This window comes from Opisthocomus hoazin, chromosome 4 (assembly GCF_030867145.1).
Source record: "Opisthocomus hoazin isolate bOpiHoa1 chromosome 4, bOpiHoa1.hap1, whole genome shotgun sequence".
In the NCBI taxonomy this organism is placed as follows: Eukaryota; Metazoa; Chordata; class Aves; order Opisthocomiformes; family Opisthocomidae; genus Opisthocomus; species Opisthocomus hoazin.
Window position 1 is genome coordinate 20676149 of NC_134417.1, and position 25628 is coordinate 20701776.

At 41.6% G+C, this 25628-nt stretch overlaps 1 protein-coding gene across 1 annotated transcript in view; it reads right to left on the reverse strand.

The window, feature by feature from the left end:
* USP13 (ubiquitin specific peptidase 13) overlaps window positions 1-25628 on the reverse strand; it is a 57152-nt gene that overhangs the window by 18548 nt on the left and 12976 nt on the right. The window contains exons 3-10 of the mRNA XM_075418280.1: window positions 23146-23206; window positions 12441-12562; window positions 11896-12038; window positions 11510-11694; window positions 7637-7731; window positions 5811-5998; window positions 4277-4348; window positions 3912-4005 (exon numbers count right to left, since the gene is read on the reverse strand). Coding sequence (XP_075274395.1) covers window positions 3912-4005; window positions 4277-4348; window positions 5811-5998; window positions 7637-7731; window positions 11510-11694; window positions 11896-12038; window positions 12441-12562; window positions 23146-23206 — 960 coding nt within the window. The remainder of the gene's footprint in view (window positions 1-3911; window positions 4006-4276; window positions 4349-5810; window positions 5999-7636; window positions 7732-11509; window positions 11695-11895; window positions 12039-12440; window positions 12563-23145; window positions 23207-25628) is intronic.

The window sequence follows — 25628 nt, forward strand, 5'->3', positions numbered from 1 at the left end:
CCTCTGCTCCGCTCTGCTGAGACCCCGCCAGGAGTCCTGCATCCAGCTCTGCACCCCTCAGCACAGAACAGACCTGGACCTGTTGGAGCAGGGCCAGAGGAGGCCACAGCAATGATCCGAGGGCTGGAACCCCTCTGCTGTGAGGAAAGGCTGAGAGAGCTGGGGCTGTTTAGCCTGGGGAAAAGAAGGCTCTGGGGAGACCTTACTGCGGCCTTTCAGTATTTAAAGGGGGCTTATAAGAAAGATGGAGATAGGCGTTTCAGCAGGGCCTGTAGCAACAAGACAAGGAGTAATGGTATTCAACTGAAAGAGGGTAGATTTAGACTCGATATAAGGACGAAATTTTTTATGAGGGTGGTGAAACCCTGACACAGGTTGCTCAGAGAGGTGGCAGATGCCCCATCTCTGGAAACATGCAAGGTCAGGTTGGACGGGGCTCTGAGCAACTTGACTGAGTTGAAGATCTCCCTGCTCATTGCAGGGGGGTTGGACTAGATGACCCTTAAAGGTCCCTTCCAACCCCAACCATTCTATATGATTCTTTCTATGTCAGGAACATGAATATGGCAAGGTGGCACATTTGCCCGGACGTATAATGCAATGAGTTTGGAATCAAATTTTGTTTCCATCTATACATTTCTTAACCATTTAAGCAGGGAAAAGAGAAACATGCCATGTGTGACAGTCTATAAAAGAGGATCGGATTCTGTCCTTTTAATTCTTTCCACCTCAAGAACAAGAAAAAAACCCACAAGAAAGAGAAAAGCTCCGAACAGAAAAATCAAGTCCTAGCTGATGACCCTTTAGGCTTTCAGCCTGTTTTTAATGTTAAAGCGGGTCCAAGAAAACTGCTGCCATTTCCAGACTAAACTCCTGTGGTGAAAAATTTTACCTCCACAGTACCATGAATATTTATAGAACACCTAGCATACTTTCCCCATCAACAGTTGCAAAACAGTTTAGCTAAATATAGGCTGTGCTGGACCACTGCAGATCTCCTACGAATGCTTTTACAGGCAACAACTCCCCAAAACTTTGGATTAATTCCAAAGACCCAGAAAGCTACAGAACTTCTTCTCATGTAGGAGGGAGGGAAAAAAAAAAAAAAGGTCAAAAGAAAAATGAAATTAATAATTGATTTTATAGGCGCAAAGCAGCAGCACTTGAAAACACTCAAGGCCTAAAATCCTATGCAATTATATTTATTACAAATATCAGTACAACTCTCTGGATGACAAAATACTATCTGTATGTATGCCAATCTTATTGAGGGGGATGGAGGGAAGGCATCGAACAAAAAAGCACCCCCAAACTGACAATACAGATTTGCACGCCCAGAATGAGGGAATGAAGAAAATATCTGTACCTGATTTTTTTTTCCTAAATAAATCTTCAATACAACAAAGAACAAAAGCAGTAAAAGCTGTTCCAAATCCTAAAATAGGCTATGAATTGCTTGGTATAGAAGTCATCTGATGCATGGAATTACAACTTTATCAAACTGAAGTTATGAACAACCCAAGTATTGTTAAATGCCAGTAGACAGCTACTACTACCTGATAGTTTTATACCATTTGCCATTAAAAAGTTCAGTATTTCATTGCTAGTAGTGGCTGCTGTGCTAAACATGGAGGTGTAGCTTTATTTGAAGGGTTCAAGTCCCTGAACTTCCAGCACATCATTCTTCATTCATATTCTGTATGCGTTTATGAAAGCAGGTCAGTCAATACACATAATTTAATGTGATGAGTCTGTTGAAATCTATTCCACTTTTCCTTTCAGTGATGTGTTGACAAGTTTTAGACTTTAAAGGAAACAAGGAGGATTCTATTGGTGTTCCAAAGCAGTGAACAGCTACTGTACAAAGCAATTACCCAGGAGACACAGGACTTCAAGATCATGCAAACTACTCTGTACCAGAGTAGTACCAGATGCTCTATCTTTGTCCAAAATCTCCTTGGCATTTGGATTTCAGAAGGAGAGATTCCTATCTCAGTAACTGATAGATGAAGGTAGATGAAAATCTTTATTTCCATGGAAACTATCACCATGCTTCTGTGACAGAAGCACGCATGATTTCTACTGTTTATAAAACTACAATTTGGTATCACAGATTCTTTCCCCATAAAGACCGCTCTTCTCTACAGGGAGCATTTTCAGTATTGGTTATTAGCTGACCTTTCCTTTCTAAACAGCCCATCTGTGGAGTCTGTGGTTTGACTCCACATGCTGCTTGGAGTCACAATAACAGAGGCTGGCAGGGACAACAATACATTGTAGGTCCAGTTTTCCTAGCATCACTCTGAACAAGATGTTTCAAGGTAGATGGTTTGAATAGTAGAACAAACCTAAAATAACAGATTCGCTTGGGTAGATAACACTGTCCCAATAACTGACATTTTGGTTAAAACGACTGCTAATTGGATAACTCCAGGGGAAACAAAGGCAATTCCAAAAGCAGTGGCATTTGAGCAGAAAGGCAAAAACTGAACTAATCCTCCCACTCTCCAAAGGCTGATGGAAACTTAAACCAACTCACAAACATAGAAGAAACTTTCTCATCTCACCACTAAGCTACTGACAGCTTTTCTTCTTCACAAAAGCAAGCAAGAACAGGTAAAGAGATAATCCAGTGAACCAGGCAGTGCCCATTAACCTTGTTAATACAAATAGATCAACCAGGCCTTCATCAAATATCATCCTTACTGCTAAAACCAAAAGACTCTTGGACAAAGAATATGAAGAGGCTTTCTGACGACTGTGAGAGTGAATGTATTCACTGCTGGATGAGGAGAAAGCACAGACAGGTGAAGACACAGGTCTACGGATGTTACAATGCCAATACACATCTTAATGATTTTGGCAGCATAAGAGAAAGAATAAACTTTCATGTTGCAGAAGAACAACACAAAGGAAATACCAAGACTACAGAACCAACACCATTGTAGTTCTCGAAGCTAGATTCTGGCGAGATATTGTGAGTTAAATATCTGTTTTGCTGCAAAATTACTGCAAATTACAGTAAAAATAAAAGGACAATCTCCCACTGGTAACACTCATTATGACAGAGAAATAAAATTCTGTCTTATACAAAGATGGGGAAAAAAGCTTATTTCATCCTCCAGTTCCTCCCTCCTTTGCGCCTAGCATGTTTGCTATTCAGCACTTGCCGCTCAGTATACCTTTGTTCTGAAATTGCCTATTCTAAGAAAGCCAATTCCAAGGCTTTTTCTATTGTGAATTATTATAAATCAAGACATATACGTTGTTCTCCCCAGGCTGTCCAAAATTGGAGTTTCAATTTATATCCAAAACCACATATACTGCTGTGTTTCCAGGACAGATCCCACTGACATAGACTGTTTCTACATGATTTCTGTACCACAAAATACTTGAATAAACCCCCAGTGGACATGGCTCTGCATGGCCTCTCCTTCACCTAAATGAAAGCCTCCAGCACCACTTAATCTTTCATTACCTAGACAGCTTCTCCTGACATCAGGTGGAATATTGTCAGACACTTCCTGGAAGCAAGTCTTTAGCTCTTTATATTCCTTTCTGAAATTTAAAGAGGGTTTAGAAGTTTGTTTCCAAACACTCAGGACTCTCTAGATAACTTTTATTTTTTGTTCCTCAGAGAAGACAAACATAACTTTATTTATTATAAGTTTCTATGAACTTTTGCACTCATCACTGGAGCAGCAGAATACTTTATTAGCAGAACCAATGGTTGCTTTAATGCTTTGCACAAATAGCCCCTGACTAATATATTCCTGACTAGAATCCTGCACATTCCACCTTGCTAAGCATCCCATGCTGAATCCACACGTGTTCAATGCCCGGCACCTGTTCCCTTTTCTCAGGATATCACTTTTACCTAGTTACCAGGCTGTACAAACTCAGTCAAATACCTTGTGTTCTTCTTTCATCACCTGCTCAATAAGCTCAGATTTCATGGGTGGCTTAGAGTACTGGCCTGAAAGGAGGCCGTGTCCCAGTTTAGCCCTGTAAGGAAGAAAGTGGTAGGGTGGAATCAAATATGTGAAAAAAAAAAAAACCAGAAAAGAAGATTTTTATTCCAAGCATAAAAGAAGTTTACTGTCTTTGACCCCCTGATGAAACACCATTACCTGCAACTAAGCAGGCAAATCTTTCCACTTTACCTTGTGCCATATCTCACTTTCAAGCCCATGCAGAGGGGTTCTTTTGCTCTGCCATTAAATTATTTAGTTTCTATTTAACTTGACCAAGTAAATCGTTGAGAAGTGTCACTTACATCTGAGTGTTGAAATCTTGCGTTGGATCAAGAGGAGAGTAGTCAAATATTCGTGGAAGGTTTCCCACATACCTGGGCAGCAAGAACAAAGCAGAAACATTCAAATATTGCAGCTAGATTTACTCAAGGATATCCTAACAGATCTTCAGCCGTGATACATGAGCAGGCTTCCTTCATGCTAACAAGTCAAATTTTGCATCATTGCAATGACCACAGAGCTGGGTTGTGAACTGATATACTTTCTACTCCTAACCTAGGTTGCCAAATAAATTCCAAATTTGTATCAGGACCAAAACACGTCAAAAGAATGTTTCTACTGAGTTTCTTCAGAGAAACAAAACCTAACTCCTGACAATAAATACTGAGGTATACATTGTTCTAGCCAGATTGTTGGAAAGTGAAGCATTTAGTAGCACACTATCTGAGTACTGCTTGACTACTGTGCTTGAGCACAAGAAAACACAGGCTAGGTAGCTATGGCCATGCTGAGAGAATGTATCTAATTTTTGCCTGGTCCTCCTTTCACCAAAGTTTTCCACTACTTTGTTGACACTAAGTGCTCCAGGTAACTCCAAGGATGATGCTGTCGAAAACAACCTCCCTTAGTAAAGTTTTTTTCGAAAATGAAGGTAGAAAAGCTGGCACTTGGTGAATCTACAGACTGTACTCCATGTGGCTAACAAAGTAAACAAACACAAGTTTTCTCCCTCTTCTTCTCCAGCAGGCAATTGCTACATGAAAATCTGAGAGGCTTTCCAAAAATCTAAAAGCCTTACTTCCAGCACACACACTACGGCTACTGGCTGTGGAATGAAAGAGCACTCCAAATTTTATTGCAAACCATAGACTGTTCTTTACAAAAAGGCTTCTCTCCTTGGAGTGATGTGTTCAGTTTTGATCAGTCACAAATATTTCATGTTCTTCTGTTGTGCTTTTGTCCTTTTACCCTCTTAATTATTCAGTGGAAGAATATGTTCACAATACCCTTTTCATGAAATGGGAAACTTCTTTAATTAGAATTTTAATTAAAAATTGCCTCTGATAGTTTCCCTCTTCTTAGCCAGACCTGCAGGCAAAAGATGCATTGCTTTTCACTAGTACGGACCAACATTAACATGTTTGTGTCCGTACAGTTTTCTGCGCAAATGACACTGGAGCAATAGAATGATTCCTGCAGCTATATGCAAGCATGGACTAGTACAAAAAAACCCTAATGTGATACTGATGATACCCAGATAAATCGAGATATGTACACAGATAAATAAAAAGCAGACAGAGCAATCAAGTTTACAAGGTGGCATGATTTCCCACCAGTGAAACTGAGTAAGTTCTGATTTCAAAGGCATATTGGGTTTTGTGTTCCAAACTTTTCCAGATCAGAACACCACAATCACTAAATCCTCTAGGCAGCCAGTGAACTGACCGAGAGACCTGTTTGCAGGCGAGACAAAAACTAAAAGAACATCTTTCATAGAAAAACAAGAGATTGAGGAATGCAGCATCTAGTGTCAAGAACTAGTTTGAAGCTACTTACGCTCGCTGGAACTCTGGGATGCTGAAAATGGCTTGCATGACAGCATTGAGGTAGCAGCTATTTCCCAGGTTCTTCATGCCAGTGTATCCTGGGCCATACATGGGCTTAAGTTTCACACCAGCTTCCTGAATTACTTCCCATTCAGAGATTCTTGGTTTTATATCATTATCTGTTAGCCCATTCTCTGTCTGAAAGCAACAAGATTTTTTTTAATCTGTTTAACTTCTGCAACAATTATGTTGCTGCTATCGACAACACTAACTTTGTCATCTATACTCAAGAAAAGCCAAACCAATTGGCAAAGGGAGGTAAATCCTGCATGCAGGGGAGATCAGACTCAGAAGACTAGCAGCCTGTTCTTCCAATATACTTCTTAGCTCTTTACCACAGACCACTGGCTCTGTGAGTGCTCCTAGTTGTGACTTCAGTCCCAGCTAGGAGCTTCACTTGTCTCACGGCTGTCACCTCAAGCCTCAGCATCAAAACACTGCATTTTTTCAGGTTTCATATGCCATTTGTTACGGTCAGAATAGCTGCTGCTGCAGAAGCTGGTCCTGGCAAACAAACCAGATGAAAAACTGCAGGTCCAAGAACTCTCCCCTTCTTTCAAATGGGAAAAGCAAAAATTTGTGATGCTGAAGTTTCTCCCCTTTACAGCTCAGCTTTCAGCTTGTAGGCACATAGCTTATCTACAGCTTGTAGGTACAGACCATTACAGTGTCACTTACTGCTAGCACTACTCCACCACCTTCATAAGAATTTTCAGATTGGTCTAAAGATGGGAGGTGAAGCCTTTGCGACAGCTAAGAGTAAGTTGTAAAGGTTGCTGAGTAAAACAGTTTTTCCAGAAAGACCGCTGGATAAAAGAGACTTTTTATTCATGACATTGGCCAGGAAATTAGTATACCTGAAATATTATTAGTACCGTGAAGGCTTTTGGAACTGCAGTTTAACTCTTCTCTATCATTTTAGAGTTATTGGTTTTCTCTCCACTGGGACAATGAAATACACTAAACCAGTATCGGGTTTGTTCATTTTTAAGAGTTTTCATGTTCAGATTCTCAGGCAGTGATACTAGGCTATGTGCCTGAGTAAAAAACCAAAAAACCAAACAAAACCCACCTGCCTTTATAACCATATTCCATTCAGACTTCTTGGATGATTTAAACAGAACTGGAATCAACACCCACTAGGACAAAAATTTTTAAAAGGACTTCTCCACTAATATAGACCAGCAACATGTTCAAGAACAGGACTCTTTTTGCCCCAGTCCCTTTCTAGCATATCACAACACAGACCACACTGTTTTCTAGACTTGAGACGATGTATTTTTTTAATTTTGTAATGTACTTATTAAAAATACCTGAACTTTTTACATAAAGAACATTTGAACCACTTTTTTACTTATCCATTGCTTAGCTTACTTTTGCTTAAGATTTGTATCTGTTTACACAAGCAACAGGCTTTCCTTCACTCACTGTAATTGAATATTCCAGATATTCTTCTCTAATCGAATGAGGTTTTTCACCTTGAAGGAAAATGGTATATAACACACGAGAAGTGAAACATGTAAACTAAAGACTACAAAGGAACTTTTCTGGAAGGCAGCTTTCAGATTTGAGGTTAATTATTTTCTGAGGTCCGAGACGAGTGAATCAAGCATGAACTGGCTGGCTGAACTTTAAAAAACTAAATACTATCATCACAGTCTGAAGAAATCACAGAAATATAAGCTGCAAGTATCATTCTTTCTCCTGTTTCTCTCCCACTCCCAACTAAACAAACAACAAGTAAACAGCAAACTAAATAGAAGATGGATTTCCTACCACTTGCATCTGCAACATATCAATTCCAAAGTGTGCCAAATGTTTTGCTATATGCGGATCTAAAACTGGCTCCTCTTCATCAAAGGAATAGACATCTACAAAAGCAGAGAGAAACAAGTGAGCTGTAGTATCCAATGTCATCCCTTCTCTTTGTTTACCAACCTCGCATTCTCAGTACAGGACTGCCTATACAAGATGCCTTATTCATATTTCCCAAATTTGGTTACAATCAGCAGAAAAATGTGTAGACATCCATATAGCTCAGTAAATATCTTAAATGTTCCAAACACAATCACCTCAGCTATTCTCCTCAAAAGAAATTGCATGCCCTCACAGTATTAAAACCTAAGACTATTTATACTGATAACAGTATACCCCCTCCCCATAAGAAATTTGTAGAGAAAACAAGAAACGGGACATGCAAAATTCTCAGATAAGTGTCCAGTCCACATTTTGAGCATGACAACTTGAGATTCCAATGTTTGTGGAGATACTAGATACAGGCAGACGCATTAAAACTGTGAATATATGGGGCTGACTGCTTGCCAATGGTATTTTAATTTCTAGTACAGTTTAAGGAATCCATTTATGCCATCTTCCCATAGAAATCCAGGGAGAACAGAGAAATTCTTTATTAAGAAATAAAGAGGTGTTTATTGGATTGGACTTGGAAGATTAATGTTGTGGTTAGGGAGAAAGGCCAATTTTGTGACTGAGGTGTCTTGCTTTATTGCATGGGAGACCTTGATTTCAGTTCTAGGTCTATGATAGGTCCTTACATCCTTAAGTAAAAGTCCTTTAATGTTTTGGCAGGGCAAAGGTCAAACTGCAGAGGGAAGCATGAGTATGTCTACTGATGATATTTTCATTATGAAACCAAGTTTAATAAATCCATCAAAAGGATGGACAAAATGGTTAAGACAGAAAACCCCCGTCATTTTTAGTGTTTACCAAGCAAGTCCTGTAACAAATTTGAGTCCAGAGCAGGTTTCACCTACTTGAGCAAATAACAATAAAGCTGGAGGCATCATAAAAAGATATGAATGATCAGACATGCACTAGTAAGACCTGAACAGGTTTTCTATATTGTCTCTTCTCTGGCCTCTTCTTCTGTAGTGAATGACTACTTTCCTGCTTCGGTTTCTACTCACACTAAAATCCAGAATCCCTCTGCCAGTCTGCCTGTGCTTCTCAGCCAAGTTTCCTTCATGCCCAGCAGAGTTTCTCACAGTGACCTTGCCCCATATGACCAGATCTAGGCTGACAGAGAAAACTTAGCCAGGAGAAAGATGAAACAAGCTCAGGAGGAGAGAGCAGGAACGGAGGTGAAGGCTGTTCACAGCCCACATACCACTTCTGAAAGGTCCTTAACCTGCCTTCTCCTGGCAACTATAGACCCTGGCTCCCATAAACCATAGGCTATCACCTATGTAAGACTTTAACAAAAAGGCAGTCTTCTTGAAGTCTGCTAGTAACAAACTCACACTGAAATGATAGGTTGAAGGTTAGCCAAGACCTCAAAGACCTAATGCAACTTTTAAAAATTTACCAGCCCTATGAAAAAAACCATTAATTCTCTCAAACCAAGGAATTGTGCTTTTGAGTCGTGCAGCCAGCTGCTGATTAGCCACCAGACCCTCTATTAACATTGGTCCTGATGACCTCTCTGGCATGTGCGTGGCTGTAGCTCCCCAACTGCTGGAATTCCACTGTGTGATAGCAAGACATGAATGTTCATCCACACAAGAGATCACAACATTCCCATAGTCTTCTGGTGAGGTCACAGTGCAGCCAAAAGATCTTGTAAAGTTCAAACACCTAATGGAGCAAGATTACACATCAACTGATCTTGGGTGACTACTTTCAGGGTGGAAGCTTTGATTTTGTTTTTCCTCAGCTCTGGCACCTGAAGAGAGAGCAGCCATCTGGGACTACTGACCCAGAGCAGCAGAAATGGAATAGATGTCACATTAGTCTTTTCCTCAAGCCCAAGCCCTTGTGTCATATACTTTAGTATTTGTGTATACAGTCTGTAGTACTCAAGTAGTACTCAAGTAGTACTCAACCTATTGAAACAAGGAACTTTTCCAACTCTCATGCATCCTGCTCAAGGTCAAATAGTGGAAGACAGAAGTTTGGTTCATTTTCTCCCCTGATCCCAGATCTGTTTGTTGACAAAATGCTACAAAATGGGGCTAATGCCCCAGAAGTCTTTCATGATGTATACAGCACCAATTTCTCAAGCAAAGACAAGGACCTCTCCTCTGCTCCCTCTGTGTACATGTAGGATAAGTGAAATACTGGCAACACCTCTTTCTCTTTCTTGCTGATGTGAAAAAGGAGTAAGTTACGTCAGCAGAGGGACTAATGCTTATTATTCCTCTACCATCACCTCTTCCTCTCCGGCCCAGGGAAGGAGAAACCAGACAGACTTTGCATCACAATCGGCCATGAAGCCTCTTTCCTGAAGCTCATCTGTCTTGCAGCCCTATCAAAAGGTTATGATTACCACTACAATATAGATCAGAGAGAATTATTACTGAAAAGTAAACAAGGAGGGTTGGGGGAGGGAAGTCTTTTCTACAGGGAAACCAAGTAAACGTCATCCAGAAGAACAAAAGTCTGTGGAGAACAGCTGCTGCCCCTCATTCAGAGGGAAGGATGACAGCCTGTTCTTTTTATCCCAAAGGTCACATAAAAGAGGAAGCAGCTGATCGGTGGGAGGCAGGAGGACAGCAGCCACAAGGAAGCAAGTACCACTGCTAAACATAAGAAAGGGGAAAGAAAAAAAAAAAAAGAGAGAAAAAAACTAAATAAAATTCTGTTTATTTTGTAGATGCAGTTGAAATCTACAGCTGGGCAAATCCTAAACACCTTCAATAATTGAGAGATTCAGAAAGAAATCATCCAAGACCAGGCTTATGCAAGGAAACAATACTCCATCTGGGAGAGAGAAGCATGAATTTTGCTCAGTGTTTCTGTGGCACAGCTGGTTGAATCTGACTACTGTCTCCTTTCCATGACACTGAATAGGACTTGAAGATGAAAAACTCTCAAATGATGCGTGTTAAAAAAGCGGCTGCTCTAAACAGCTATTTTTCATCCATATGGTCATAAGCACTAAAACCAAAATATAATCATGCTACGTGTTCTTGCATTACAGCTGCAGTAAAGGATTTCTTTGCTTACGACTTTTTCAGCTTCTCATGTTTTTAATCCTCACACACCACAATCCCCTCCACAGCAACACTGTACAGCGTCACACTCGGAGAATATGCAAACAAGGATAAATCTGTAGCTTTCTTCCCCTCTCAAGATCATCAGGCATTTTACAAATGAGCATCACAGCAGCCCCATGAAGATGAGCATTCATTAGACTGAACAAAATGCTACCGAAACAATGAGAAAAAATAGCACAGTTTCCAGTATGATTAAAAAAACCCCCATACATGCTGATAAGAATGGACTTTTCTGAATTTAAAAACTATTACCCTGTTATTGTTTCTGTTACATAACATTGAATCACTTGTCCTAGGAAACGTAGCAGAACTGAAAATTGTTGCTTCTCCAGATTCTGCTGTTTCAAAATAATACCATTCTTCTATTCTAAATCTACTATTATACAAATCCAAATAACTATTTACATCAAATATAAAACAGGAGAAGAGCAGCAGATAAAACAAGTAAAGGCTTTCTCTAAATGGATGTGTCATTCCCCTCAACCCTGATCAAGATTCACACAGCCACAGGGTTTTCTTTCCATATCAGTCTCAAACATTTGCCCTGGAAGCACGAAAGCAATTGGTAATAGATACACACTGTAAGTCTCATGCCGAAAAGACATCCCATCTCACAACCTGCCAGGTGGCTGACCTGCTCCATCAGGAGTGATGGTTCCCAACTTCACGGCCAGGGGATAACCCATCTCCTTGTAGTGCTCCACTGCATGTCCGTTCCCCCCACTGCCATCAAAGAACCACTTGCCACACAGCACAGAACCATCTGTCAGGTTTAGCCACAGATTCTCCCGCAGGTCACATTTTGAGCACTTCCAACCGCTGCAAGAGAAAACAGGAAGAAACAACAGAAATAATTAAGGCAGGAACAAGTGCTGTATTTCCAGTTTGGGTGGGTCAAACCAAACACACACACTTAGCCCAGAGTCACACAAGAGAATTGTTGGCTGAGCTGCTGTCTTTAGTTCTGTTAGTCTGGATTGTATTAGAGAGCCTACAATGAACAGACGTTATTACCCTCACCTGGGGGGAATTCTAACACCGTTGTCTAACTGCACAAGTGTCTTGGCATGTTTAGACGCCTGTAGCTCTTCTTCCCAGGAGTCAGGGTCCTGCTTCCTGTAGGGTGATTTTGCACTGAGGAGTGCATCACAAGCTATCGTCACCTGGAAGACAAATGTATGTCAATCAAAACCTAACATGATTTCCGTGACTGGACAGAACTTGGCATTCAGCCCATTGCTAACCACATACAGAACTGGATATCAGTAAGACTATTTATACACTTAAATATGCATGTTTTCTTCTAGATTGCAGTTAGCAGGAGAGTAAGCACATGTACTACGTGAGTTTCCCTACGACAAGCTGGCATCACAAAAAGGGAAAGAATACAGGAGGCAAAAGGAAATCCAAGAAACAAAAGCAGACTTTTAGAAATGACTGTCTGTTATAGATGGTTAAGAAAGATCTTTACGTAGAAACAAGCACCACACATAAGAAAACAAAGCACCATCTTGATAAAAACTGAAGCAGGGGACAACTATCACCACTTGCACAAACTCACTGACCAGTGCTGGTAATTCTTCTATATTGGGTAATGAGATTTCATAGTGATCAGGAAATATAACAAGTTTTGCTTCATCTTCATATTCAAAGTCATCACTGTTGAGATCACCATTTGTCTCTAGATCTGGAAAACAAGATGGGGAACATTAGGAGATTGTCCTAAGATCAAGGTTCCTAAATTGTGGCAGGGGTACCACTATAAAGCATTGCTTGCCTAGCATCAGCCTGCAAGTTGACACTGTCAATAGTTTCTTCTGGTTAGAACTGTTTGTGAAATCCTCATCTAAACTGAAATCTGACCATCCTGCAAGAGGATGTTCTGCAGACCAAAAGTTTCATCTTAATCTGGTCCCCAGTCACAGTCGATTCGGCCACTCTCCAAGCAGTGCACTGTTGCAGACATCACTTTCTGGGAAGCAGGTAAAAAAATTCTGCTCATTTTGGACAAAAATCAGGAAGTAATACTGCTGTGCCTTTTACTCTGGATCTTAAAATGCTATACTATATGGAGACCAGGTCACATGACCTGCGCTGAAATAGAAGAGTGGGAACAATGCACCTCTGCTTCAGCCCCCCATATGTTCCAGATCACAGATCTGCTGAAGCATACTATGGCTCCCATCCTTCTTGAACCTGTGGCCTTTCCTCCCATGAAGATGTCCATGGCTTGAAGTATTCCCGCATCTCATCCACACTCTCAAATAGCTACAGCAAGTACAGTTACACCTGCATTATCCCTCTCTTGCTAACCCTAGTCTGTAACCAGTGTAACTACCTGTTTAAAAAGCACTAATTAACTAATAACGTTAATTGATCTTTGAAGATCAAGGCTTCCATAGCATTTGTATACGCTCTTATGACAGTGAAAGGATGTTTTTTTTACTTAAATATAAGCCTTGGTCATGCAACATCAGCTAAAATGCTTGTCCAGAAACAAGTGGATCCAGAGAGAAGCCAGGAGGGCATATAAGTGACTAAACGGCTAGTGTTTCTATCTCTGGCTTCCCTAAAAACATAACTATTCCATAGTGACAAGACTGAGTTAAAAGCTTGCTCAGTTCTTTCCAGGACAACTGAAGAAGTTAAGACCAAACACTTGCATGTTGTGTCAGACATTTCACGTATTCAGTTGCAAGAATAGCCTGGGCAAGGATGGGATCTTCTGCATCCTTCTCCCATTTGGGGATGCTGGATTTACCGTATGCTGATGTACCAGACAGTCACCGACAGAATAAAGTTCAACCCAGAAAGAAGATGTATTAGCAGCAGCTAAAGCTGGTTCTTCTTTTCACTCCAAGTACATGCATATGCTTAATGAGTCAGTCAATACTAAACCAGCATTGGCAGCAATCACTGCACCCTGGGAACACCTGAAATCTCAAATGCGTATTTGGAAGAGAACTGAGGATGACAGAGGCCAAATTCAGAAAACTAAGCTCTTTCTTTACCCAATGGGCAATAACAGACTGAACATCTTAAGTGATAAAACAAGTATCAAAAGGTATTTTAACTTGACCTGGAAAGACCACCTCTTCAGAGGAACATAATCCACTTTCCATTTAATTCTTGGCTCACCTGCTGCACCAGCCAGTCCTGAGGGGTGACAACACCCACTGTCAGTGACTTCCAGCAGCACAACCTCTTTCTCAGCAGCAACCCACAAAAGCCCCTTCTCATCAGCTGAATATAGACACAAAAGTAAGAACTTTTTCTTATACTGAAAGCATGACATTTATAAAGAAAGTATTAATTCATTACGAATTCCCAAACCACACTATTTTCGTAACAATCCCTTCCCTTACTGCAGCATAGAGGTAACCAGCAATCTCACTTTACTCGGGGCTTCTTTTCCAGCTTGCATTACAATCCTGTGTTTTGATAAAGGATTGGATCTCAACAGATGCAGTCTGCAACAGTAAGCTCTTTTCCTCTATGAAGCAAAGAAACCGAGTATCTCCAAGCTGATAAGTACAGCAACGCATCGGAGAATTTTCACTTAATGCCCAGAAATTTGATGGTGGCCAGCATAGCAAAACCAAAAGCACTAACCATCTCCTAGACATGACAGAGGCTCCTCAGAGAGGATAAAAACTCAGTGTATGTTCAGATGGGTTCGAAGGCAGCAAACGCCTCTCCCAAGGTCTGCAGTCACACATTGGGCTCAGCCACCAGAGGGAACGTGAGGACAGCTGACATCCGCTGCTGTCATCTGCAGGCAGACACCGTAAGACCTGCTGGTATTCTCATTTCCTTATGATACTGACATTGAGTTAATAGTATTTACAGTCCACAATATAGAAACAGCAATGATATGGTTGCCCGGGTTCAAAATTCAGACACACCCTTCAGCTCATCTCACAAGCCAGACAACAGCCAGATAGTAGCAACTTCACTGCTACTTACCTGACCTGCATTTGAACTAGTGATCCAGGGATAAAAACCGGAGTATCCTATTAGCAGTCATCCGCTGCCATCAAAGGACTTCACACATTTAGAGGAGCATCAGCCTTTTGGTGCAATGGGTAGGGAAGGAAAGTTCCCTTTTACCTTCTGAGACTTCATACCATTCACATTACCAGAAAAGCAAAAAACAATGTCCTGTCAGCATGGCACTCTGAATGTCATCTTATTTTTAAGAAAGATACACACAGCTTCATAATAGGTCCAGGAAAAAAAAAAAAACCACCACACCAGGATTTAACTGGCAATTCCACTTTTGAAGGTGACCATATAAAGCTGGTACACTTCCACTTCACACACCTACTCCCTCTGAATAGGAATTAAAAGGGCCACCAGTGCTTTTTGGCAATTATCACTCTGAAGACAGCTTCTCTGGATTCAGATCCAGTACATAAGAGTGAAAAGGACTTCTAAGGTCACTGACTGAAATCCCTTGCTACAGCAGATGACCATATAAACTAATCCCTTTTGTTGACTGTCAGACAGACCCCTTGATGTCCAGTTGAAAACCCCCAAAATCACTACTCACATTTTTAAATCTTGGCTTGTACGTGCTGAGAGCCATAGCTGCTAAGTTCAGTAAGAAGTTCTACCTGCATTGCATTTTCTGTGCCTGTGCAAGGGCCAACATGGCTAAGAAAGCATGAGCATAGGTATAATAAAAACAGACAACTATTACTTTAGAAAGCAATGGAGCCCGCACTAAATGAGGGCAGAGGTAGTCACTGGGCATCAGGTGCAATCTGCAGGCAGTTTTGAACTTGGATTTTAAAACTCATGCAGAATTTGAGAGAGGAACAAGAGTAACTTGGAAAGTTACTCTTTCGATAGAAAGAGTATCCTAGTCTGTGGACAGGAAAGAGGAGCAGGGGGAAATCTCCTTGCAAATGGAGCATATTTGATTAAAAATTACTGTAACACCAAAGGCACTGAAAAATACAAACTTTCAAACACTATACTTCATACAAAGCTGTTTCTTGGACAAGGGTGTTCTTCCAAGATGCACTGTGAGAAGAATCTCTGAGCAAAAAAGGGTTTACTCAGTTCTAAGACTGAGCCACAAGACAACCAACCAGTCTGTAATCTTTTCAAAGAGCTGACAGCTTGGTGGTGAATGTCCATATGACGTCGTTGCCCTTTTAGTGGACTAACAGCTTTATGGTGACTCCTCAGAGCCCCACTTAAACACTGTGGTCACTAAACTGACATGTCTGTAGGTCGCAAGTGTTGTGTTGGGAGGCCAGGATGACAGGCAAAGCAAAATAACAGACACATTAAAAGAGAGGCTCGACTGACGTTGTTATTTTGGGCAAGTGGTCAGTAGAATAAACTTACTCTAGCTCACATGCACCACTTTAGTGACAGTGAGAAACGCATCGCTGCTGAACTGACTGAAAAGAGCAGCTGGAAGCAGAAGACAGAGTACTATAAACCAACCCACTGGAGGGGAAGAAAAGGAGTGGATGTGCCCAGATCAGATTTAGACAAGTTACCAACTGATTGCACTAATAACAGTGGCATAAAGAAACTCCAGGCAGGACCCCCAAACAGGATTTCCTGGGCATATGGATGTGTCTGTGCATATGAAAGGGAATACAAACGTGAAAATTGAATGAGGATGTTGACTAGCAAGCCTACAACTAATTTTGAAACGCTAGAAAGACTTCTTATGAATCTGGGCTTCATCCTGCTCCCACTGAAAGCAATGGACAAATTTGTATTGACTTGGAAGTGGAAGACTGAGTCTTTAAATCAAATCACTTCTGCATGAAGCCTCTAAATAATAATGAATTGCAGCAGCACTTTGCAAACTATAAGCTATTCAGTTCATTTGTCTTCAGGCACATCTGAAACACTGACCTCATTAGATGAGCCAAAAAAAGAAATTAAAAAAACCAAAAGATTCACTTTGCAGTCATACTGTTCTCCTCTGTGGCAAAAGGAAAAGCAAAACTTTCTACTAGGATCATTTGGATCATTCACTACTTGTAAAATAACTTTCAAACTGCTTGCTACATCCAAAACCAAAATTCGCGAGTTCTGCAATAGAGGCTTGGGGACTGGCTACACAATCAGTTGTCAGGCGGTGAGAAAAACTGTATCGTGTATTGCTTGTTTTGCACATTCATTATTATTATTTCCCTTGCTGTCGTATTAAACTGTCTTTATGCCAACCCACGAGTTCTACTTTTTGTCTGTTCTCCTCCCCATCCCACTGCAGGGGTGAGAAGCGAGTGAGCAGCTGCACGGTCCTAGCTGCCGGCTGCCAGGTTAAACCAGGACAATAACAAACTTAAACCACTCAAACCACTCACAGTGAAAATCCCCTTCAGAAGCTTATCAAACAAAAACATCCTTAATGAAAACAGGGTTCTGCTACTGGCTGTTATGAGATCTAGGAGAGTTGAGCTGAGCTGTGTACGGCCACTCTCATGAATAGTCTGTACACTCGTAAACGGTAGCCACAAGTGCATTCACTGCTGTAGGCAGGCAGGTGCCATCCAGGAAAAGCTCAGCAAGTTTACATATCCTCCCAGACTAAGCGGAATTTTTCTTTTCCTTTCCGAGGCTTTCTCCGAGACCAGCTGTGTGTCAGGGATACTGCTCCTCACTGACACTCTGCTCACCAGCAATTACCATCCTCACAGATCTGCTGACAGGGCTGTTCATTTGAGTACTTCAAAACACTTTTAATTGATGGTCTAAGCTAGCCCTGACTTTGCTCTAAACAGAGCTCACACAAGTTACTGCAGTGGCAGATACTGCTATGGTAACTGATCTGGAAGAGGACCTCTGTCTACAGACAAGTTTTATGACAGCGACTCTGCTAGCTCTGTTTAGCCTAGAGTCCAGGCTCTGGCATGGACCAAGAGATGTCCAGGAAGAGGGTACCAGAACAAGGCAAAATGCCGTGATTCCTCCCTCCATGCACAACTCCTAGCTTCCAGGTATCTAGCTGGGGTTTTTTGTTTGCTGGGGGTGGGATGGGTATGTGTGTGTTTGTCTGGTTGGCTTTCGAGAAAGAGAGACAGGGGGAGATACTGCATGCAACTGTGGTTTCTCTGTTCAAAAAGAGAGGTTCACTTCTTATTAATAATGCAAAATAATAGAGAACAAAATAGAAAATGTTGCTCTACTCCTGATATTCCACTTGAGTCTCAGTGCTGCTGACAATTAAGTTGACATATTCAGAGGACCATTTACACCATCTCTCTCTCAGAACTACTTTTCTGAGCAGTAATAGCTAGCTCAGACCCCATCACTGTGCACACACAGTTAAAGCACTTCTCGTCATCTTTGCATTTTTCAACATTTACTTCATCTATTGTTTAGTTACTTAGTAACACATTAAAAATCACTTTTAATCTCTTAGATAATTTTAAATCAACCAGAAAACTCTATTTCCCCATTTTTCAATCCCTTTCCAGACCATTTACAATTGCATTAATTCTTCATAATTAGAACATTATGAAGGACTCTGTTGATAACTCCTGGGAGTATAAGGTCCAGAGGGACTCTGCTGGCAACTACTGCAAGAACTGGGCCTCCAATCCCTTCAATACAAGGATCTTACCTTTTATTCTACTACTCCTTTTGAACAGGATCTTGTAAAGAAGCTCACAGTACACCCTATTAATCGAATTACTCTTACTCACATACTCACTGAATATGTAGGGGGACTACTACCCATAGTCCCAGAGTACCGTAGCAGATCCAGAACCATTATTTCCCTTCGGAAAATCCACAATGGTTCTTTTCTGTTCTGTCATATTTTTACAACTTTCCACCAACTCTGATCCATTCTTTTTCTTCCAGATGGGCTAATATGAAAGTTAAATTTAATGATAATACTTTTCCTGAGCATGTCTTCTTTTTTTTTTGTTTTTCCCCGCAACTGATATCACATGTACCATACTGTGACTGATTTAAACAAGAGGTTGCACAACAAAGACAATAGTGCAGCTCTTTCTTATCCAAGAGCCTTGTGAAGTCACGGTGAACTACCATCTTGTCCCATCAATTAACTCTTTCCATTTTACAGACTGGATCTAAACTTCTTTGTGTGATATCCACATATACTGACAAGTACAAAGGATCTTCAAACTTGCTAGCCTAGACAACAACGCAATGAGGCTACTATTCCATGCACCGTGATGCAGACAATCTGCTTTAAATATCACCCGAAATCCTCTGAAAGCTTGCACTGTCTGAGCTGATGTTACAATGTCCACAGTACCTAGCAACACCTCAACAGGCTAGATTAAAGGCAGTTCATGCATTTCAATGCACAATGTTATTATTCTTCCTGATTACCTAAGAACACTCACAGCTAACACCCTTCAGCCTTCTCCAAAAGAAAAACAAAACTAAACAAAATGAGCCCAAAACCTAATGCACGTGTGCACACGTACACATGCTTTGCTACGGATCTTTAAAGGTTCAGGGAAATAGAAAGCTTCCAGCTGACTGACCCAACTAGCCTGTGTTTCTACTGCATTTGGTGGATAGCAGCAGTGCTAGAAAGTAATCAGTGAGCATCCAAAAGATGTTTTCCTAATACTAAGGAGATTGAAAAGGGCTTAGTATCTTTAATAGCTTTACATCAAAGAGGATTATAAGAAGCAATGTAACAAATGTCCAAACTGGATTGACTTTGTACACAAAGCTTAAATCTCTGGGCCTCCAGTGAATTCAGACACCTAGAAACACAGTGATGTTAGTCACCTATATCATCTATTCCTGACAGGGTAAGCCCTAAATGGCAGGCTACATATATGGGCTGGTAATAGCCAGTTTGGTGCAAACCTTTGCCATAGGTGCCCAAGATCACAATGAAAGACAGAACTAAACCAACCTGTTAAGATGATAAATCCAACAGCTCTGAACCAATCAGGAAGATGTTAGATTAAGAGACAAGATGCCAAATTTTGCTAACCACCTCTGTTGCTGTCACATGCAAAATGATAAAATTAGCTGACCTTCCTGTGCGTTCATTTCCTCAGCTATGAAAAAGGACAGGAACAATTCTTTGTTCTTTTCTTTAAGCATGGCCAAAAAAAAAATAAAATCTGCTGAGCCAAAGAAGTGGATATAAAGTATCTGGATGCACGGAAGTAATGTCTCAAGGATCAGAGCAGGGAGTTGATACCATTTTACTCCCAGCCAGCAGGGGCTGCAAAGAGGACTGCAGTAGAACAACAGACCACATGTGATACATTTTCAAAAGCACATTAGATTCCAAAAATGCTGGATTAAATGGTGATAATTCCATGTGCTAAACCCACCCCAGTGAAACTGCACCACCTTCAGAAGTTCCCTGGACCAGGACACTTGGAACTGCTGCACCAAATCTACTCAGTTGGAACAAAATGCTCATGTGCAAGGATGGAATTTGAGAACTCCAGCACGGCACATCAGAGACACTATGCCAGGTACACTGTGTGCTGGCATACCACAATGACAGGAGTCTCAAAAGGTAGGCAGTAAATCAGCAAGAAAAAAAATCTGACTGTGCTTTTGTACTTGTTTACACCTACATTGCTAACACTGTACGACCACTGCTCCATTGCAGCCAGTTTTGTTTCTGAACCAATTATAACCATCCAGTGACAAACATTATTTTCAATGCAAACTGACAGTAAATGGCACTTAGACCAGCACCTGTGACTTCACAGTCTCTTCTTACAAAAGAAGTTTTATTTCTTTATGACTCACCTTAAGACTTTTTTTTCCTCTCTAAGCACTCCTTGCAAAACTTACTCCAGACATTAACAGAATCACAGAATCACAGAATAGTAGGGGTTGGAAGGGACCTCTGTGGGTCATCTAGTCCAACCCCCCTGCCGAAGCAGGGTCACCTACAGCAGGCTGCACAGGATCTTGTCCAGGCGGGTCTTGAATATCTCCAGAGAAGGAGACTCTACAACCTCCCTGGGTAGCCTGTTCCAGTGCTCCATCACCCTCAGAGAGAAGAAGTTCCTCCTCATGTTCAGACGGAACTTCGTGTGCCTCAGTTTGTGCCCATTGCCCCTTGTCCTGTCACTGGGCACCACTGAAAAGACCTTGGCCCCATCCTCCTGCCACCCACCCTTCAGATATTTGTAGGCATTTATAAGGTCCCCTCGCAGCCTTCTCTTCTTCAGGCTGAACAAGCCCAGTTCCCTCAACCTCTCCTCGTAGGGGAGATGCTCCAGTCCCCTCACCATCCTTGTAGCCCTCCGTTGGACTCTCTCCAGTAGCTCTTCATCCTTCTTGAACTGGGGAGCCCAGAACTGGACTGAGTACTCCAGATGAGGCCTCACCAGGGCAGTGTAGAGGGGAAGGAGAACCTCCCTTGTCCTGCTGGCCACACTCTTCTTGATGCACCCCAGGATCCCATTGGCTTTCTTGGCAGCCAGGGCACACTGCTGGCTCATGGTTAACCTGTCATCCACCAGGACACCCAGGTCCCTCTCCGCAGAGCTGCTCTCCAGCAGGTCCACCCCAAGCCTGTACTGGTGCATGAGGTTGTTCCTCCCCAGGTGCAGGACCCTGCACTTGCCCTTGTTGAACCTCATCAGGTTCCTCTCTGCCCAACTTTCCAGCCTATCCAGGTCACGCTGAATGGCAGCACAGCCTTCTGGTGTATCTACCACACCTCCCAGTTTGGTGTCATCAGCAAACTTGCTGAGGGTACATTCTAACTCTTCATCCAGGTCGTTGATGAAGAAGTTAAACAAGACTGGGCCCAGTACTGACCCCTGAGGGACACCACTTGTCACCAGCCTCCAACTAGACTCAGCGCCGCTGATGACAACCCTCTGAGTTCTGCCATTCAGCCAGTTCTCTATCCACTTCACCGACCACTCATCCAGCCCACACTTCCTCAGCTTCCCCAGGAGGATATCATGGGAGACTGTGTCGAAAGCCTTGCTGAAGTCAAGGTAGATAACATCCACGGCTCTCCCTTCGTCTACCCAGCCAGTCATGCCATCGTAGAAAGCTATCAGATTGGTCAGGCATGATTTCCCCTTGGTGAATCCATGCTGACTACTCCTGATAACCTTCTTTTCTTCCACTTGCTTCATGATGGCCTCCAGGATAAGCTGCTCCATCACCTTTCCCGGGATGGAGGTGAGGCTGACCGGCCTGTAGTTCCCTGGGTCCTCCTTCTTGCCCTTTTTGAAGATTGGAGTGACATTGGCCTTTCTCCAGTCCTCGGGCACCTCTCCTGTCCTCCAGGACCTCTCAAAGATGATGGAGAGTGGCTCAGCAATGACATCCGCCAGCTCCCTCAGCACTCGTGGGTGCATTCCATCGGGGCCCATGGATTTGTGGACGTCCAAACAACAACAATTTCATTGATCACAATCTGCAAAGGCCTCTTAGGGACACATTCCACAGACCAAAGCAATTCCAAAGGGAGGCCATGCTATTGCTTCCCCTTAGCCATTAGAACTGGCAATTGTAAAGAAAACATGTAAGCTCTTCATTACCAGCAGAAAAATTCACTATTCACTATTAATACAGACAGACTAAATAATAGATGAATCAGAGAAATACCACAAGTGGTGGGAAGAGGGAGACGACAGGCATTGCATCAAGTTCCCCTCATCCACATCTATGAGGCCCTCAGGTTTTCTGGGTAATCTGAATCTATGGATATTGAATGAAATGGACATGGTAATAAAACTGCTTTCCACAAAGCAAGGGGACATAATTGCGGACATAACAGAATATGAATTGGTAAGAGATGCTCATGATATAGGTATTGTTGCATTCATTACAGGAGAAACCACAACATCACTTAAGAACATTTACCTGTATAACAAATTTAAAATGGTAACAACCCTTCCTATGACCAGCTGTTGAGCAGAACAGTGCCACATTGTGGCCCTGTTGTATCTAAATATTAAGTATAGATAAACATTTTAATAAAAGGGTGCTTTGTAGATATCACAAAGAAAGAAGCGATAGAATGAGTCAAAAAATGCCTATCAAACCCTAGGTTGTTTGAGAATAGCTGGGGGTCTACTTTAGATTAAAGTGTTCCATGTATACATACACATATCTCTGAATATACACCAAAATCACTAAGTAGTTTCTGGACCAACTTTAAAAACTAGAACCAAAAGTTTAAAAAAACAAGGCAACAGAAAAAGAACACCCACAAGCAGCTCCAAAGCCAGACACAATAGTGGACAGAACCCAAGTACACAAGCAGACAGGGTCAGAAGATGACTGTGTGAAAGCAGCTGTTCACAATACCTAAAAATAGCTTAGCACTCCTCCTTTTTGGTAAAGCTCCACCAGATGCCCCTGGTACCTTCTGGAAAGAGAGAAAGAAACAATTAAAAAAATCCAACAAGCGATACAACAGTAAATCAGCAATAACCCCATACCATCACCATTGCTGACATACATCTATTCACGGTCCTTCTATTAAATCACAGCCTTCCCTGAGCAAGCACGTAAATATTCTTCATTCACTTCTGACAAATTGCTTACTACGCTCATGGAGTGAGAAAGCCACCATTCGAATGCTTCATACGTTGCTCTGTTAGCAGCTAGGCGTGTCTCATGGTCCCTATGGGTGACTGCTGTTCTATCAACAAGACAGGGACATCTGAGGCATCACTCAGACCTCTCACCACTAGATCCCCTACAGTATTTCTTAATGACTAAAGCTGAATTGGAGAGGGGAAGAAAAGGCTACTGCCTGTATAAAAGCTTCAATCTTTCATAACTATAACCATATTCCAGTATGACCACTTTGCTGTTCAGCTGATTTTCTTCTACCCAGAAAAAAAATGCCATTTCTGTCAGGATCCATGCCTGCTTCCATTAAGATCGATGCAAGTTACCACCACGCTCTCTTAACAAAAGAGAGTATCCAGGAAACGTGATAACACCCAAGCAATTGTTTAGGGGGGATTTTATTTTATTTTTTAATTTAAACTCCACAGCAGAGAATAGTAACTTCCACGTGACATTCATTTTCAAGCACTACTTTCCCAGTTCAAAATTCTTCAGACTACTAGGGAAAATGGTAGTAGCTGAGGAAACGTAAAAGTCAATGCACTTGCTTCTTAAGCTGTTTTTAACAGACATCATTAAATCAAATTAAATCAAATAAGCATCTGTGGCTATAATGCCAGCATGATGCATTATATAGTGTACAATGTTAGCGTAACTGGCAAGGTTGTTAGGTGACTTTTTTTTTTAATAATAATATTGGGATACAACAGGTGGAGAGAAACCAGCCAAGACCCTGTCAGCTGAGGGAAAGTTCATGTTTGCCTCCACTCCTTGGTAGGTGAAAGGGTCACATATTTTGGGTGGTTCCCTTCACCATGTAAATAAAACTCTGACCAAAGCTGACTGCTTGAATCATCAGCCAAGTCTTAAACATGACAGGAAAGTTTTCCATTCTTAGAAAGAGTAGATGCCAACTAATGCTCCTTGGCTGAGCTTAAGAACAGAACCTATTATCCATATATACATGCCCAAGGCAAAAGGAGTCAGGGTTGGAATTCTGGCACTTAAAAAAAAATCCTCAGTGAAGTGAAAATAAAAAGCAGAACATTTTTTTCCTTAGTACTACTGGAACTTAACAAGTGGAAAGGAAGTAGCCAAGAATCCAAACGTATTTTAGAAAAGCAGTAGCAAGATACAACATAACCCAGTTTCAAATACATTACGAATAAATTACACATACTCCCATGATTATAGCTTCAGAACTAAAAAAACCCTATGTTTCCAATAATACAAAGCTCTGAGTTCTGTTGTCACCAAAGGAGATATTGTGAAAGTCATTAAGACTAGAGATTTCAAAGAGGAAGGGTTCACATGGAGTGTTTATCACTGCCAGCCTGGCATTAAATATTTCAGCTTGATTTTCCAAGCTGCTGAATATACCTGAACTGGAACTGCAGATGCTCTATACTCATGAAAAACTCAGAAGCTGGCAGAACCTGAAAATGTTCCTCATTCACAAAATAATTTTGGCTTCTAACAGATGTGACACACCCAGCAAACGGGAGTCCACACAATGCATCAGTCGTGGCATTAAATTCCATTTGTGATGCTTCTCGTACAAGGCGTCAGTGTAGCCTATTCTGTGTTCCCTTGAACTGCACCACTGTCACGGTTTTTTATAACAGGGCCGTCACTGAGCAATATCCAGAAACTCATCACTGTAGGAAATTTCATGCTTCGCTGCCCAGCATTTTCAACAAGGCGGAGGTGTCACTATTGCACCAAGCTAAAGCTCTGCCTGGGGCTGAATGCTATCCATGCAGTTGCATACAACAGTCATACACTACAGGAAACCAGCTGATGTAAAAATTCTGAAGAGTGAAATTCTGGGAAAAAGAAAGAATTTTTTTTTTTTTTTTAAGCTAAGAATTTTACCAGAGGGTGCTCCATAACTTGCATTTGCACACATTTCTGATGATTCAGCAGATGCCTCTGGTGCTAATCTGCCACTGGCAGATACTCTAGCTCTACTTAAGCCAATAGGCTGAAGATCTGACCCTTATTTTCTAAATGAATTGTGACAATATACACAACAGATACTTATTCCAAACACCTTCAGAAGCAAACAGGGATTTCTGCAGCAATGCAGTGCATTCTGCAAGGATGATGCCAAGGGAACCACAGGCAAGCATAGCAGCCTCACTAAAAGAATCTTAAGATAGAATAACCAATGCCTTTGGCCTTATTGTATCCCACACCATCAAAAGCTTGGT